This window comes from Balaenoptera borealis, assembly GCF_965194805.1.
Source record: "Balaenoptera borealis genome assembly, chromosome: 7".
Classification (NCBI taxonomy): Eukaryota; Metazoa; Chordata; class Mammalia; order Artiodactyla; family Balaenopteridae; genus Balaenoptera; species Balaenoptera borealis.
Window position 1 is genome coordinate 103,524,567 of NC_138864.1, and position 16,094 is coordinate 103,540,660.

Below are 16,094 nucleotides of genomic sequence, written 5' to 3' on the forward strand. Positions count from 1 at the left end.
CTACCCTACCTAAACGGCCTCAAGCAGGTATGATTTTGTGTGTGTGTGTGTGTGTGTGTGTGTGTGTGTGTGTGTGTGTGTGTACACATGCTTTATATACTTTATTTCCTAGTCCCCTTTCTTGATAAGACTGTCAGATAGTACTTTTTTAGTATACTTGCCTCTAGAACTTCACAGTGCCATACCAACCATATTAAAACTATATCTCATTCAAAGTTTTTAAAATTGCATCAAAAATTAGTCTAGTTATCATTCTGAGAGAAACAGTGTAATGAACTGTCCTAGGAATTTCTGGACATGAATTGCATGGCAACTATTTGATTTCTTCAAATTGTAAAGTAAGATTTTAAGATATACCACTGATTTAATAACAGCTTTTCACTGAGAAAAAAAATCACTACACTAATTCTTTCCTTTGTTCAAATCATAAATTAAGAAAAAATTAACTGATTTACCACCTCCTTAGAGAAACTTAGCAAAAAACTCCTAGGAGAGAACACAGGCAAAACATTCTCTAACATAAATCATACAGTTTTCTTAGGTCAGTTCTCCAAACTACACACACACACACACACACACACACACACACACACACACACACACACATATACAACTAATCAATTCTATGTCAATTCAACAATCGCTTTAGTTTTGGTCTTTATACATACACAATAGCTTCTGAATTACTGTTAAGGTCTCCTCACTGAGCTCCCTACCTAAAGTCTCCTCCTGGTAGAAGAAAATAAATTTAAAAATAATTTATGAGATCATCAGGGAAATGGGAACACTGACTTGATATTTGATTATATAGAGGAATTACTGTTAAATTATTTAGGCATAATGATGAAATTGTGTTTATTCAAATAGATAGTAAGACACATAGATATACATAGATATGTATATACATGAATACATTGTATATGTATTGTATTGTACATACAATACAATGTATTGTATATGTATATACATGAATACATTGATGATATTTCATGGCTTATAAAAGCTGATGTTAATATTTCAGTAGTATAATTGTACTATGGTATGTATTCATTTGTATATATACACATACACATATAATTTTAGGATGCTTTTCTTTTACATACTGCAAGTTTTAGGGTTTAAATTATATAATTCCTGATATTTGCCTCAAAATAATTTGTGGCAGTAAAATGAAAAGATGAAACAGATGAAATAAGAGCCTGAATGCTGATAACTGAAGTTAGATATTTGGAATATGGACAGTCGTTATACAATTCTCACCACTTACATATATGTTAGAAATTTTTCATAATAAAAAGTTCAAAGACTAACAAATAAAATATCCCACTAAAAAACTAAGTGCCTACTCTTTGATGTTTTTCCCCAAATCCTCCAGGCAGATTCAGTTTATTGAGGCTGCTATTCCAGTTCTATTATAGTTACCACCATTAAATGATTTTCCATTAGACTACAGATAGTGGACTCCATAAGGTCAAGCACTGTGTCTTATTCATTTTGGTTTCTCCAGAGCCTAGCACAGAGTCAAGCAAAATGTCAGCCCTTAATAAATGTTTACTGAACCTAAATGAAAAAAGAGACAGAGTACAGACAATCTCATCTGACTGTGTCGTTTTGCAGAAACCATTGTTTTTTCCCATGTCATTTACTTATTAGTAACAACCATAAATCAAAAAGGATTGAAACCATGTATCTAATATTCCTGCAACATCATTATAGAAGTATTGTCTAACTCTGAGCAACTTATTTGGAGACTTATCAATGACTCAACAATGTTTTATAGCTATATGCTTCAATATTGGTTAATTGCGAAAACTGGTTTTGCAAATATCTAGAGGATCTCCAATTAACATCAAAGATGTTATGAGATTCTTACAGAAAGTTAATTTTAAATCATTTTAATACACATGCAGAAAAATCTGTAAGATTATACACTAAACAGTGGTTAATTTCTGGAGATGTGCTGTCCAATACAGTATCAACTAGCCACATGTGGCTATTTAAATTTAATTAAAATGATATTATACAAAGTTTAAAATTTAGTTCCTCAGCTGTACTAGCCATATTTTAAGTGCTCATTGGCCACATATAACTAGTGGCTACCATACTGACAGCACAGATATAGAACATTTCCATCATCGCAAACAGTTCTACTGGATGGTGCTACTGATTTTAGTGTGTTGATCTTGTAACCTGCAACACTGCTAAATTCATGTATTAGCCCTAGTAGCTTTCTTTTGGATTCTTTAAGATTTTCTATATATTAGATCATGTCACCTGAGAAGGGAGATAGTTTTACTTCTTCTTTTACAACTTAGATGTCTTTTATTTCTTTCTTATTTAGTTGCTCTGGCTAGAAGTTCCAGTACAACGTTGAATAACAGTGGTGAAAGCAAGCGTCCTTGTCCTGTTCCTAACCTTAGGAGGAATGCTTTCAGTCTTTCACCACTGAGTATGATGTTAGCTGTAGGTTTTTCATAATTGATCTTTACTATGTCGAGATGTTCCCTTCTATTCCTAGTTTTCTGAGTGTTTTGATTATGAAAGTGTGTAGAATTTTTCAAATGCCTTTCCTGCATCAATTAAGACGATCGTTTGTGTTTTTTTCCCTTTGCTCTATTACTGTGATGTATTACAATGATTGATTTTCCTATGTTGAACCAAACTTCATTTCTGGGATAAATCCCCCTTGGTCATGGTGTTTACTCCTTTTAATATGCTGTTGTGTTTGGTTTGGTATTATCTTGTTGGGGATTTAGCAGGCATTTATTTTTATAACAATTATATAAAATATTATAAAAATACAGAGTTATAGCTCATTATTTTTTAGTGAGAATTATTTTTTAATTAAGTGAAGAGAAAATGTACATATCTTTAAGATATTCTACTGAATACTAAAAATTAAACTTAAGTGAGAGGAAAAATTGTCCCTTTTTATGTCAATGATAAGTTTTACTAACCTCTTACGAGTGTTCAATTTTAAAGATGTTCCTTTTTTAAGTATAGTTTTTCATATATCTACAAATATATAATGAATCACTAAAAAATGGCCTATAGGATAAATACAGCATCATCAATAATTAGTCTATTGTGAAAAAGATAAAGTAATATAAAAATACTTTACCCCTTCATAGAAAACTTTAGCACAGTCCTTTGCTAATTTTCCAAAAAATAATACACTGATGGTGTTGATCTCCGAATTTGAATTTTCTTGTTCTGTGGAGAAACACAGACACACAGAAAAACATTTTAGATATAAAAGTGCTCTAGACAAGAAAATTGATGACAACTAAATTCTAAAAACTATAGTTACTTCAAAATATAATCATGAAGAAGAGTAATTAAAATGTTTATAATTCACTTGTAGTTTACTCTTAACACCTTAAGTATCATAAAAATAATGTATAGAATGCTACTAGGCGTGAAGGCCAAAATTATAACTAGTTTCACCTAAAATATGTTTCACAAGTTTCTGTAAATACTACATTAACATCATATAATGACCACTTTCAATTTATTTTCACATGGTTATGATCAAAAGAACTGAATAAGATACAATTATTCAATTTTTATAGTGTATAACATATCATTCCCCAAATACTTCATTTTTACTGATCTTCTGGTAATCTATAATTATTAAAACATGAAGTTTTAATCTAGGGAAGTGTGTTCTTCTCCCCCAGCACCCATATATTGAAGAATAAAAGAGCATGTGTGTGTAAAAACCAAGCTATCTGTGATTTTGACAATGAAAATTACTTGGAAAAGAAGAAACAAACATTCTACAATAATTTCATTTGGATAGTCAAGGCTTTGGTGAAGAATCTCCATAATCTTCATTCTCCAGAGGCCACCTCCTAGAACCACTGAAGCAAGTCCAAATGCTAAGATTCAATTACTATATCATCTGAGGGAGGTCTCATTAACATCAGCTTTCAAACATTCAACTACTCGAAGAAACTGCCTTCATATCAGACTTTCATGCATCTATGAAGTACATGAAATATCTTTCCAAAATTTGCAGTGTAACTTAAAACTCTTGAATCTGCTACTTTATCACCAGCAATGAAACAACTACATCTGCCTATTGCCTTTCACTTACCTCTTTCATCCAACTCCTCAAAACAAGTATATACATAAACTGAAACACTAATGTTCCTTAAAAACAAAAATACAATGGTTTTTAATCGAGACATAACTTACTTCTTTAACATCTTAAATGACCTATCAAATGTCTATTTCTGGCCATGACAGAGTAACAGGGACGGGATTTGTTGTCTGGCCTTAAAGCAACTAGAAAACCAAGAAAAAATATATAAAACAACAGTTTTCAGACACTGGACAACAGTAGGTGCAGGTAAGTGATGTCTTTGAGAGGGAAAACAAAGCAATAGCTCCAGCTTACTTCCTGGAAAGAGTTTCCAGGCAGCAGAAAATGGATGTAAAAATCCAAAGAAAGCCCAACAGCCTCACTGAATTCAGAAGAGTTCAGATTTGAGGACAACAAGGCAGCTAGAATCTGCATGACATGGTGCTGAAAGGAAGACAGCAGCATAGATAAGAGTGCTCTGGAGATGGGTGCCTTCTGGTCTCTGGTTGAGTACTGATCTCCAAAAGCACGGGAGGAAAGGGATTAGAACCACTTGAAAGAAATAGGCAGAACAATTCTGAGACTCACAGAGGGCTGTGAACTGTTCTGGTTCCAACCAGCCAGAGTGGAATCCTCATACACAAAACACATAGTAAACTTGTCAGAAGGGCACTTCCTTAGTGATAAGGGCAAATTAGCCCCCAAATAAAGGCTGCTCTAGACCCATCCTAAAAAAGCTAATCAAACTGATTCCAAGAGAATTTATAGTATCCCAAAACAAAGACAAATAATATTTAAAGGATTACAAATAAATCCAATATTTGATAATATAAAATTCTAAATGTCCAGGATCCGGTTAAAAAACTGCCAACCATACAGAAAGGAAAAACACATAAGGATGGTGGGGGGGGGCAGGGAATCAACAGAAAAGAACTCAGATATGACAGCGATGATAGGATTGTCAGAGAAGACTTTGCAACAGTTATTAAAAGTACATGTTCAAGGAAGTAGAAGAAAATAGGTGAGGAGAACTGGCAGATATGAAAAAACTCAAGATGAACTTCCAGAGTTGAAAAATATAATATTAGAAGCTAATAGTACACTGATTGGAGTTAACAGCAGATTAACAGAGAAGAAATGTTACTGAAAACTGGAAAATAGAGAAAAATTAATGAAAAGAAAGGCTGATTTTAAAGATCAGTAAAATAAATCTCTAGCCAGAATGATCAGAAAAAAAAGTAAGAGAGAGAGAGAGAGAGAGAGAAAATAGTCACAAATTATCAAATCAGTGAAATGGGACACCATTACAGATCCCACCAACATTAAAAGCATATAAAAAGTATATTATGAATGACTTTATGCCAATATATCTGACAACCAAGATGACCTGATAAATTCCCTTAGAAACATAAATTACCAATCACTACAGGAAAAGACAGATTCCTATCATATTTTTCATAAATGTAAATGCAAAAATCCTTAACAAAATACTAGCAAATCATACCTAGGAATATATAAAAGGATAATACATCAGGCATACCACCTTATCCTGCTCTATTTGTCTACAAACCACATTTCTATCAATTATTACTTTATATAATTATTTGTTGAATTTATTTATTCCCCTACAATGTAAACTCCATGAATGCAAGAACGTTGTTTTGGTCACTGCTATATTCCCTGTACTTAGAACAGTGTCTGATATATATCTGGTTTTCAATAGTTGTAGAAATGTGGTTCAAAGTTTGTTTCCCATTCACTGCTGTAGACCATTCTTCATTCATTCAACTAATTTCAGACTTCAGATGAGATTTACTTCGGTCCCCAAGTATTCTAAGCTCTTACCAGGATTATTTAAGGGTTACTAGGAAGAAGAATTATCTCTCATATAACTACACCTGGGTAAGAAATAACATGCTGAAAGTAGCATTTTCTTAAAATTTGCTAAGTTGTTTGGGTCACATTAGTGAAACTAGAAGTAGGGGGATGAGTTAGTTATTGTAATAGTCTAGATAGGACGTTAAAGGAATCTGAAGTAAAACAGAAGCAATGGGGGAATGGGGAGAGGATAGACTTTGGAGAAAAAAATTTAGAGAGGAAAAGAATAACCTTTCATTCCATAGATTTTTATACTAGAAATGATTTTTGTGCTTATGTATGTATGTATACATATATAAAGTTACCCATTTCTAGATTACAAGCAAAAAGTTAAGCAGAAATGGTCTTCTTATATACCTTGTAGTCCAATCCTCAAAACAGCTCTTCTGTTTCCACCATAAGTTAAAGAAGAGATAAGTGAGAGTTTTCCCTGAAACGAGAGAAAAACAGTTACACAGAAAAGCCAAAAGAGATTATAACACCAAGATACAAGTAAAAATTAGAATAAATTTTTTAATTTGCTTTATTCACCATTACAAAATATTGGAAAGAATCCAAGTACTGCTACACTGGGGAATGGATAAACAGACTGTGATGGAATTCTAGCAACCAATAAAAAGTAATACTATTGATAAACTCAACAACCTGAAGAATCTCAAATGTACTGAGTGAAAGAAGCCAGAATCAAAAGGCTACCTACTGATACCTGTAACATATAATATTGTACATCAACTATATTTCAATTAAAAAAATAAAAGGCTACATACTGTATGATTCAATTTACATGGCATTCTTGAAAAGCAAGAATACTGTATACTCTCAGAAAACTGGTCAAAAGTGGTTGCCAGGGACTGAAATTAGGGTAGCAGCTGACTATAAAATTTTTTTTAGGGGGGTGATTGTCTGTTCTATACCTTGATTATGGTTGTAGTTATACGTTTTTATATATCTCTCAAAACTCACAGAACTGTATACTAAAAACAATGAATTTCACAGTAAAATGTATTTAATAAAATTCAAGAAACATAAATATGTTTCTTGAGATATCTACAGACACGTGCAGGTTAGACAAAGGAATTTAAGAATTCAAACTGACGTTTCACTTATATCTAAAAGGGTTTATTTTAGTAACACTAATAAAAGTGCTAGAATTTAAAAAATATTTCATTTAAATGCTTCTATATCAAACACAAAATAAGAGAAGAATGATAAAGTTAGATACAGCTCAGTAATAATTAGTATTAATGACTTGTCACAAAGAAAAGGAATCTAATCACAGCACTTTATTAATAAATACAAGTATGCAAGAAACATCATCCAAATCAACCAAATGCAAAATGAGTTTGCAAATACTAACAAGCATTTGATTAGGAACTTAAATTCAATGAAGTAGAGAAGACCAACTGTAATACGTAATACTCTATTTCATATGAAATATAAGGAAAATGGAAAATAAAGGAATAAAAGATAAATGTCTACATGGAGAATATTGATTAGAAGGGCAAAACTGAAGTGTGGCATTATTTCTCCTTCTTTTACTCTCAGACCCATTTTATCAGTAAGCCCCTTACCTCCTTCCCAGCATTCTTAACTTTGTCCAAAACTTAAATATACAATAACTAAAATTTAAAATTCACTAAATATGCATAAAAGAATATTGGATATAACCAAAAAAAAAGTTCAGCAAACTTAAAGACAGAACAGAAATTCCACAATCTGAAAATCCCTCTCAGCCAAAAAACAAAACAAAAACAAAATAGTACTGAAGAAAAACAAACTACCTCAGAGACCAGAAGTACAATATCAAACAGCCCAACATACAAACATACATGTAACTGACATCCAGAAGGAGAAAAGAGTAATAATATACTAAAAAAAAAAAAAATCCAAGAAACATTAGCCAATAATATCCCTAATTTGATGAAAAACATAGACTTGTGGATCCAAGAAGCTCAGTTACCACCCACAAGCAAGAGAAATTCAAAGAAAAACCACACCTAGGCACTAGACAATCCAACTGCTGAAAACAAAAGACAACTATTCTGAGTTATGAAAATTCTTACCTCGATATATTTCCTGCTATAATCACAACCTGGCTGTAGGTATCTGAAATCTACTTTGTGTAATTTACTTAGCAGATCAACTTCAGGCACTCCTTTGACTTCTTTTATTAATTCAAGTGGCATATCAGATCTGCTTCACAGTGCCGTGGAAAGCAAATTCAGTTAGGGAAGTTGATAGCTTACTGCTGAAAACACAAAGCCCAGCGTTTTATCCAAAATGTAGTCAATAATTTGCTTTAAGCTTCTTTGATTTAGTTTTGCTTTTCCTTTCCTTTAAGTTAGTCATCACTGTTGGGGGAAAGGGAGGAAGGATGGATTATTCTATAATTTTATTACAGGGACCAATACACGCATCCTCCTAAGGCATTGAAACTTAACCCTTTTTTACTTAGTTTTGTATTTAAAGAACTACTTCTAAAAGCCAGTTTTAGGATCTGTGAACACTGCACTAGCAATTCCCTTTAGTACTGTGCTTTAAAATGTACAAACTATTGGGGAAGGGAAGGGAGGTTGAAAAGTTTGGGGTTTGTTTTTTAATCCCTTTGGCAGTTGTAATATTGTGTGGGCAAATTGTGCACCAAAAGCTTATTACTCCAAAATATATCAGTTGCCTCCCCCCCTCCAGCCCCTATGCAATCGAAAGAAACGACTATTGAACTGATGTTAACTTGTGCATTTCAGATTCAATCTTTTTTCTCAAACTTCTTGCCTGGGACACGAGCTAGTGTCGATATTTAATTTTAGTGTGTGCCCACCAAGCTTCTCCAAGCCAGTTGACCGTCTAGAGGGCGGGGACCTGCATTAACTCAAGTCAGCTGCTCACAAAACGCCAAGCAAGATGCTCAACACAGCAAGCTCACGAGAAAGACAAGTACGAAGAGTTTCTCTGCAATAACTCCTCCAAATTTTGATCTAAATTAAATCAGCCTCTTCATAATACTGGTTCAGGTCCCGACTCACCTTGTACCCAAGCAACGAACTCCAAACGTACGTGGAAATTGACCAGCGCTCTAAAGAGAAACTAGGAAGCGTTCAGACTGGCGCGCCCGTGACGTCACACGCACGCTAGCAACCCAGTCCCACGCATGCGTACACGGTCGGTGGGGGGGGGGGGAGCGGAATCAGCCGCTTCCTCCTGGGCGCTTGGAAGGACGAGTTGCGAGACGGTTTCCAGGCCTAAAATGCCCTGGAAATTTCACGGAACACCTAGAGGGTGCGGCACCTGGGGAAGCGTGGGGCGGCTGTACTTCTCCCGCTCCCCGAATTTCCTCCGCTCCCCTTAGCCCCGCCCCCGCCTATTTTGAGCAAGCCGTGTCGGGGCGGGGGTGGGGGAGGGGGGTGCGGGGCGGGGGGAGACGGGAACGCTATGCTTCGTGTTTCCTAAATCCTGTAACCAATGAAAAGCCTCTCCAAAACCAGAGCGGGTTTAAAGGTTCCGTTTGGTAGGCTGGAAGTTCCTGTGGGCAGGGCCCTTATTTTAGCTTCCATTTCTCTCCCCCCAAAAGCAAGCGCTCAAATGCAGCTTTTACAGTGAAATAATTCCACCAATGAGTAATGCTACTTTTCAGACAGATTTGATTAACCGCTTCATTGGTTTCTAGGGCTATGATTTTGTGCTATAATTAATGAGACATTGTTAAATGTGAATCCTCTGCTAATTTCTGATTCATGCCTCCAATCATTCTATTTAAGCGAAACCACCTCAGTGCAAAACTATAATGAAATGAAGAATTACATAAGTATTTCCAAGCCTATTTGGACTAAAATATCTGCTGTACATATATATTTGCAGGAAGAAATAGCTAACTATATTTAAAGAAAGTATTCTTTTCAGCAGGAAGCACTTGGTGTTAGTCCATCTTCCCTTTCTCTCCCACCCCTGGATTCATATACCACCAGTTGTGATAACAGTCTGAGCTCAGCAGCTGGCCATTAGAGGAAAACTTTCCTAAGTAAGGCTTAGATCCTCTCCTTGTTCCTACCCTGGTCTCTACCAGCTCATATAAACTGTTCTTCTTGCCTAAGTGAAGCCCTCCACCTTGGCTCTGGATCCTTGCCACGTTCATTTCACCTCTGTCATAAATTATATATCTTCTCTCAACCTATTTTCAACTTTTCCTTCTTATTCTTTGTGTCGATCTGAAACAAAGAGACTACTGGATAATTCTCCAGCAAAGATGGGTTTATATGGGATCAGCAGAGCATGGCAACTCTGAGCCAGGGGGAGATATGCAAGACCCAGACTGGCAAGGGAAGAAGAAAGCTGATACAGAGGGGGAAAGGGAGTTGTGAGGGTTTTAGTAAACAAACAGTCCATGGCTTCTCATTGGCTGAGTCTTTGCCAGGAAAGAAGTCTTTCTTCTAACTGTTGAGGTCAGCCGGGTGTGAGAGCTCCCCCTTCTGGTTTCCCAACTCTATTTAATTGAGGTTTCTGTTTATTAATTTTTTACATTCGCCATTGGCATTTAAACACATTCTTCCACAGCCTAAGTTTACTAAGGGCAAGGAGAATTGTTTACTATTGTATGCATGAAACTTGAGCAGTTCTGGCACATTGTAGGTGCTAAATATTTGTTGAATGAACGAATGTTCTGGAAAAAATTTTCTCTTTCCTCACCTCTGGCTTCCATCATTCCATTTCACCCCCGATTCTACCCTATTAACACTGAAATTGCCTTTCCAAGATAACTGAAGACCTCTTTGTTGCTAAGCCAAAAGGACACTTTTTAGTCTTTCTTACTCATCTTTTTAAAAAGTATTTTCATTTTGCTACTGTAACTGAGCAGGACCCTATGGGGCCTTCCAGGGACAGGATCCCCCCCACCCCCCCACCGCCAATGTCCTTCACCTGCTTCTTGTCTGTAGAAAACCTTTAGCCAAACAATAAATTCAATCAGAGAAATGAGAAAATGCAGAAACAAAGGAAAATAGTCAAATAAGACAAAATAATGATGGTTTAGCCATTAAACAAAGTTAAGGACCTTTGGTTCCTCCTTAAAGGCTATAGAAAACATTCTGAGCCATATCCTTTGAGCTGTCTTGCAGATAGTGAAACGCCCACCAGGTGGAAGATGTTAACTGTATGCTGCCCACAAGCACGTAGACCCCCAAACCAGTTGGAACCAGAAGGTTGATGATGTTGACGCCCAGTTACCTCACCACCAACCAATTGGAAGAATGTCCATGTACTGATCATGTGCCCCAAAACCCTCTCCTCAGCATGTAGCCCTTTTCCTCTTTACCCTGTATAATCTCCAAGCAAAACCTAGGGAGCTGGGAGTTGGTTCTTTGGCCATGAGTCCACCTTCTCCGCAGGACTGCTAGCTTCTTCAATAATGCTATCTTTCCTTTTACCCACTATTTGCCTCTCAGTATTGGATTCTTGAGCAATGAGCAGCCAAATTTGAGTTTGGTAACACTACCACATGTTCTTAGTTTTTCTCTTATCCTCCATCAACTGAACCTTTTAAAGTTTTTTTTTCTTTCCTATATAGCCTATAAATGTCCATATCCCACCGCAGATGCAGATATCTAACAGAAGTGTACATAACTGCTTTTTTTTGTTGTGATTGTTCTCAATTACTCTAGAACCCAGGTGTTCCCTACACATCCAAGTAACTTCCAATCTTGTTTCTTCTTCACAACCTCCCAATTAGTGGCAGAGCTGGGGATGCATCTGGCTCCAGATCCTATACGTCTTTCTCTGACATTAGCAATTAGTTTGTCCTACAAATGAAGAAAATTGAACATGAAATACAGCATAATTTAAGACAATAAGAGGAGAAAAAAAAAGAAACTGAATCAACTAGATAAGGTTACTGAACTCATATAATGCCACAACAATCCATTACTGTTTTTCTACATCCATTGAAGCAGCATAAAAAGCTGCTCCAAGACTAATAATTAATGTAATAGCTATTACAAGTTATAATTTTTAAACGTGCAAAGAAGAAAGTTTTGGTATAAAATCTACAACGTAAAAATGTTCAATTTTTAAGAAAAGTTAAAATGAGATTCTCACTAATAAATAATGAGCACTAAAAGTAGAATTTTTTTTTTAATTGAGAAAAAAATATAAGGATTCAGTGCTGTTATTCTCAGTAATTGACCAAAATGAAAGAAATTAATCTACAAATTTCTGGTACTTCTTATCTCTCATTAGCATTTTTAAACTGCTCCTTAATATTTACTTTTTAATGTTGAAATTTTGAATTGAATTTTCTAGACACCCAACACTTCAAATTTATTTCCTTTGCATTAATTGTGGGGCCATTAACCCATTCCTATTGCAATCAACTATCTTCCTGCAAGCATTTGTTATCATGTTGCATCCCAACAGCTTGACAATATCATGTTCTACTTATTCCTGAGATTTCCCAACAGTAATATCTAGGCTACGTTGTTTAGCGTTCATTTCCTTATAATCCAATAGCATTTCTGTCCAATCCTATTGAACATCTCAATAAATGTATAAAATCCTATTTCTAAAGCATCAAATTTTTATATTGTTATATAGTTGAAACAAGATATCTCCAATTTATAGCAAATTTATATTTCAAGTATAAATTTAAATATGTAATAGGTTTGTAATCACAGTGCATATTAGGAAAACAATAGAGATATTTTTTAGACATAATATTGAGTATCACAAATTGGGGGAAAAAATCAATGTCTATTGAAGAGATTGCCTGATAACTTATGTATTTTAGTAGTATTTTTTAAAATTTACGTATGACTTCTAGTTTTCTTCAAACGAAATTCAGTGAAAAGCCCTGTCTGAGAGGAATACTAAGGGACAAACCACACACTAAGGGAAAAGTGAATGGCTGGAAACAGAAAATAACAGCCTAAAAGCCTAGTTAACATTACAGGGACACATGTGTGAAGCAAGGCTGCACTAAGCAAGAAGGGTCATGATTTTATCATGAACAAGAGTGGGATATTCTCCTCTGTTGGACCATGCCATGAGGCACCTAAGTAACTCATAGTGTCTAAGAGGCACAGGGTTGATTGAGACAGGCTGTCTCAACAGAGATAATCTTTAGTTAAGTTACACCAAAGATATATATTGAGATGAAAAATACCTGCATTCACAACATCAACATGAGTTAATTCAGAATAAGATTCTCTGACAAAACCATTTATAGAAAAAACAAAACAAATAAACAAACAAACCAAAAAACCCCTAAGATCCCCAGGTGCCAATGTGTGGGAAGAACCACGTTGCCTAAGAAAATGGTTGGTTCTTCAAGTTTCTCTGTAGAGGTGGGGAAGAGGGAGAAATTGAGAAGGAACCAGGAAAAAGCCAGAGGGTATGCATGATTCCCTGAAGAGATGTCATTTTTTGATGCCTGTGCTGTCCTTCATTCACCCATTCAAAAAAAAAATCTTTAATAAGGTAAAATTATTGAGATCACAGTAAGGAAGTAAGGAACTTGGTCTATGTTCAGATTGATACAAGTATAATTGAGGCAGCACACACAGAAGAGAGATAAAGAAAAATAAGAGGGAAAGACCTGCTGGAAATTAACAGACATGAAGAATAGATTAGTCAAAGGGGAACTTTCAACTTCTTAACACTGTAGACAAATGGGTTTATGCCTTGAGTTTAGAGTCCCCATTTTCTGAATGCCCTATGCTTTATACCATGAGGATATGTCCTAGAAAATCCTGCAATACTACTCACATATAGAACTTTATATCTATTTAATCTTAGACTAAAAAATTGTGCTGATGACTTGTTTTAGAAAGACTCTGGTCCAGTTCTGAAAGTTGGAGAGCATGGTAGCAGGTAGCAGTATGTAATCTGATATTTTTCTCTTTTGTTCCCATCTTTTTTGAGTGATCAAAAATAGGCACATTTTAAAAACCTTTATAATGAATAGTTTTAAATAATGGAAAATTGATTAGGAGGTTGCATGTTTTTTAAATTCATCATGGTTATTTGGAATAATTGAGAACCATGTGCTTTAGGTTCAAAATGCATTTTTAACACAAAAAGACATTTTGTACCTTTGTCAGATCTTTCTTCTATTAGTTTAAATAAAATCTGCATTTATTCATTACCTTCATACATTTCTTTTTCAGGAAATGGAAAATTCAACATCATAGAGTCCCCTTGATGAAAATTGAGGGTACCTTATCCATTTTTCACTTGTGTACAATGCGACTTTCTATAGCTAAATGACAGTTTTTCTTTTCTCCCTACAATGATAGATTATAGCTACCGTATTAATTAGAGAATAAAATATCATTTGTGTTGGCCCTACTTTTATCTAGTCCTCAATAGTAAAAAATTAGTCCAAAGTATCTTTCCTATGATTAGAGTGGAATACAAATGATTACCATATAACCACATTTGAAAAACTTCAGTTTAATTAGGGTATATTCAACCCAGAGTACAGTGTCAAAGTCTGGCACAGTCAAAGGAATAGAACAGATGGAGAAAAACAAATACTTTGCCATTCCTAATTATTTTCATATTAAGATGGTGTAAACAAGTCCAAAGTCTAGAGGCATATTTGTTTAAGAGTCTTGTAAGTCTATTAGAATGTAAGGAAATGGTGAAAAGGAAATTTATTCTTTTTACCTTGTCATTTATATCTGACCATGAAGAATTTTTTATGTACTCCAAGTAATCTGCTAATCAATTCTATTCATATTAAACTTACAAATACTAATAACATTAATCTTGATAAATCTCAACTTTTCCTTATATTAAACATTCTTTTCTTTCAATCTCTGCCTATCAGCCTTTATATCAAACCATTCATTCCTCCCTCAGAAAAGTCCTATCCTCTTTGCCACAATTACTGATTCAGGAATGAGCATGTGACCCAATGCGAGCCAAGGAGAGATGAAAAGATATTTGATGGATACTTCTGGGAGAGATTTTTTTCCTCTCTCTGTAGTGACAATATGACAAATCAGCCTCCCATCTTCCTGATACAAAGTGAGGAAACATGTAGACTAATTACTCCTGGATGCCGCTCCATGACCAGAAAGGAACCAGATTTAAGATGAAGCCAGTCTGTGGTAACTGAGCAGAATGTCAGATTAAAAAAAAAAATTCTGCAAACTTGATAGTCTTAAGCCCTTGAATCAATTAACTCTGAAATTCACATGCCTCTGAATTTCTAGTTATATGAGCTTGTTTCAGTTTTACATGACTGGAAGTCGAAAGAAGGTTTCTTTCAGGCAAGCAGAAGGGAATTCATAGGTACAAGACATCTAACATCGCTAATAATCTTCACTTAGCAAAATCTGAGACGAGATGGGAGGATTTTTTTTTTTTAAACATCTTTATTGAAGTATAATTGCCTTACAATGGTGTGTTAGCTTCTGCTTTATAACAAAGTGAATCAGTTATACATATACAATATGTTCCCATTTCTCTTCCCTCTTGCATCTCCTTCCCTCCCACCCTCCCCATCCCACCCCTCTAGGTGGTCACAAAGCACCAAGCTGATCTCCCTGTGCTATGCGGCTGCTTCCCACTAGCTATCTATTTTACATTTGGTAGTGTATATATGTCCATGACATTCTCTTACCCTGTCACATCTCACCCCACCCCCTCCCCATATCCTCAAGTCCATTCTCTGGTAGGTCTGTGTCTTTATTCCCGTCTTGCCACTAGGTTCTTCATGGCCTTTTTTTTTTTTTCCTTAGATTCCGTATATATGTGTTAGCATACTGTATTTGTTTTTCTCTTTCTGACTTACTTCACTCTGTATGACAGACTCTAACTCCATCCACCTCATTACAAATACCTCCATTTCATTTCTTTTTATGGCTGAGTAATATTCCATTGTATATATGTGCCACATCTTCTTTATCCATTCATCTGTCGATGGACATTTAGGTTGCTTATGGGAGGATTTTTTAAAAAACAGCCTCTAAGATCTATATTTCTAAAATTCATATTTCCCATGAATTCCAGACTTATATTTTCAGATGCATGCTAGATATCTCCATTCAGATATCTAGAAGATATCTCCAACTTTCAAACCATAACAGGCCCAAGAGAGAACTCGGGATGTTATGAACCTCCAAATTGCTACTTTTTA

General features: G+C 35.2%; 1 protein-coding gene across 5 annotated transcripts in view; it reads right to left on the minus strand.

Annotated features, from left to right (window-relative positions):
- The window catches only part of POT1 (protection of telomeres 1), an 82,178-nt gene extending 72,866 nt beyond the window's left edge, over positions 1–9,312 (minus strand). Inside the window, exons 1-4 of one of the 5 annotated variants that reach the window (XM_082400029.1) lie at positions 8,989–9,312; positions 8,029–8,213; positions 6,323–6,395; positions 3,122–3,213 (exon numbers count right to left, since the gene is read on the minus strand). In XM_082400029.1, coding sequence (XP_082256155.1) covers positions 3,122–3,213; positions 6,323–6,395; positions 8,029–8,151 — 288 coding nt within the window. In that variant the 5' untranslated portion in view covers positions 8,152–8,213; positions 8,989–9,312. Of the gene's footprint in view, positions 1–3,121; positions 3,214–6,322; positions 6,396–8,028; positions 8,317–8,988 lie in introns of all 5 variants that reach the window. The other 4 variants (XM_082400028.1, XM_082400030.1, XM_082400031.1 and 1 more) reach the window with 4 other exon arrangements.
- Between the last annotated feature and the right edge of the window lie 6,782 nt (positions 9,313–16,094).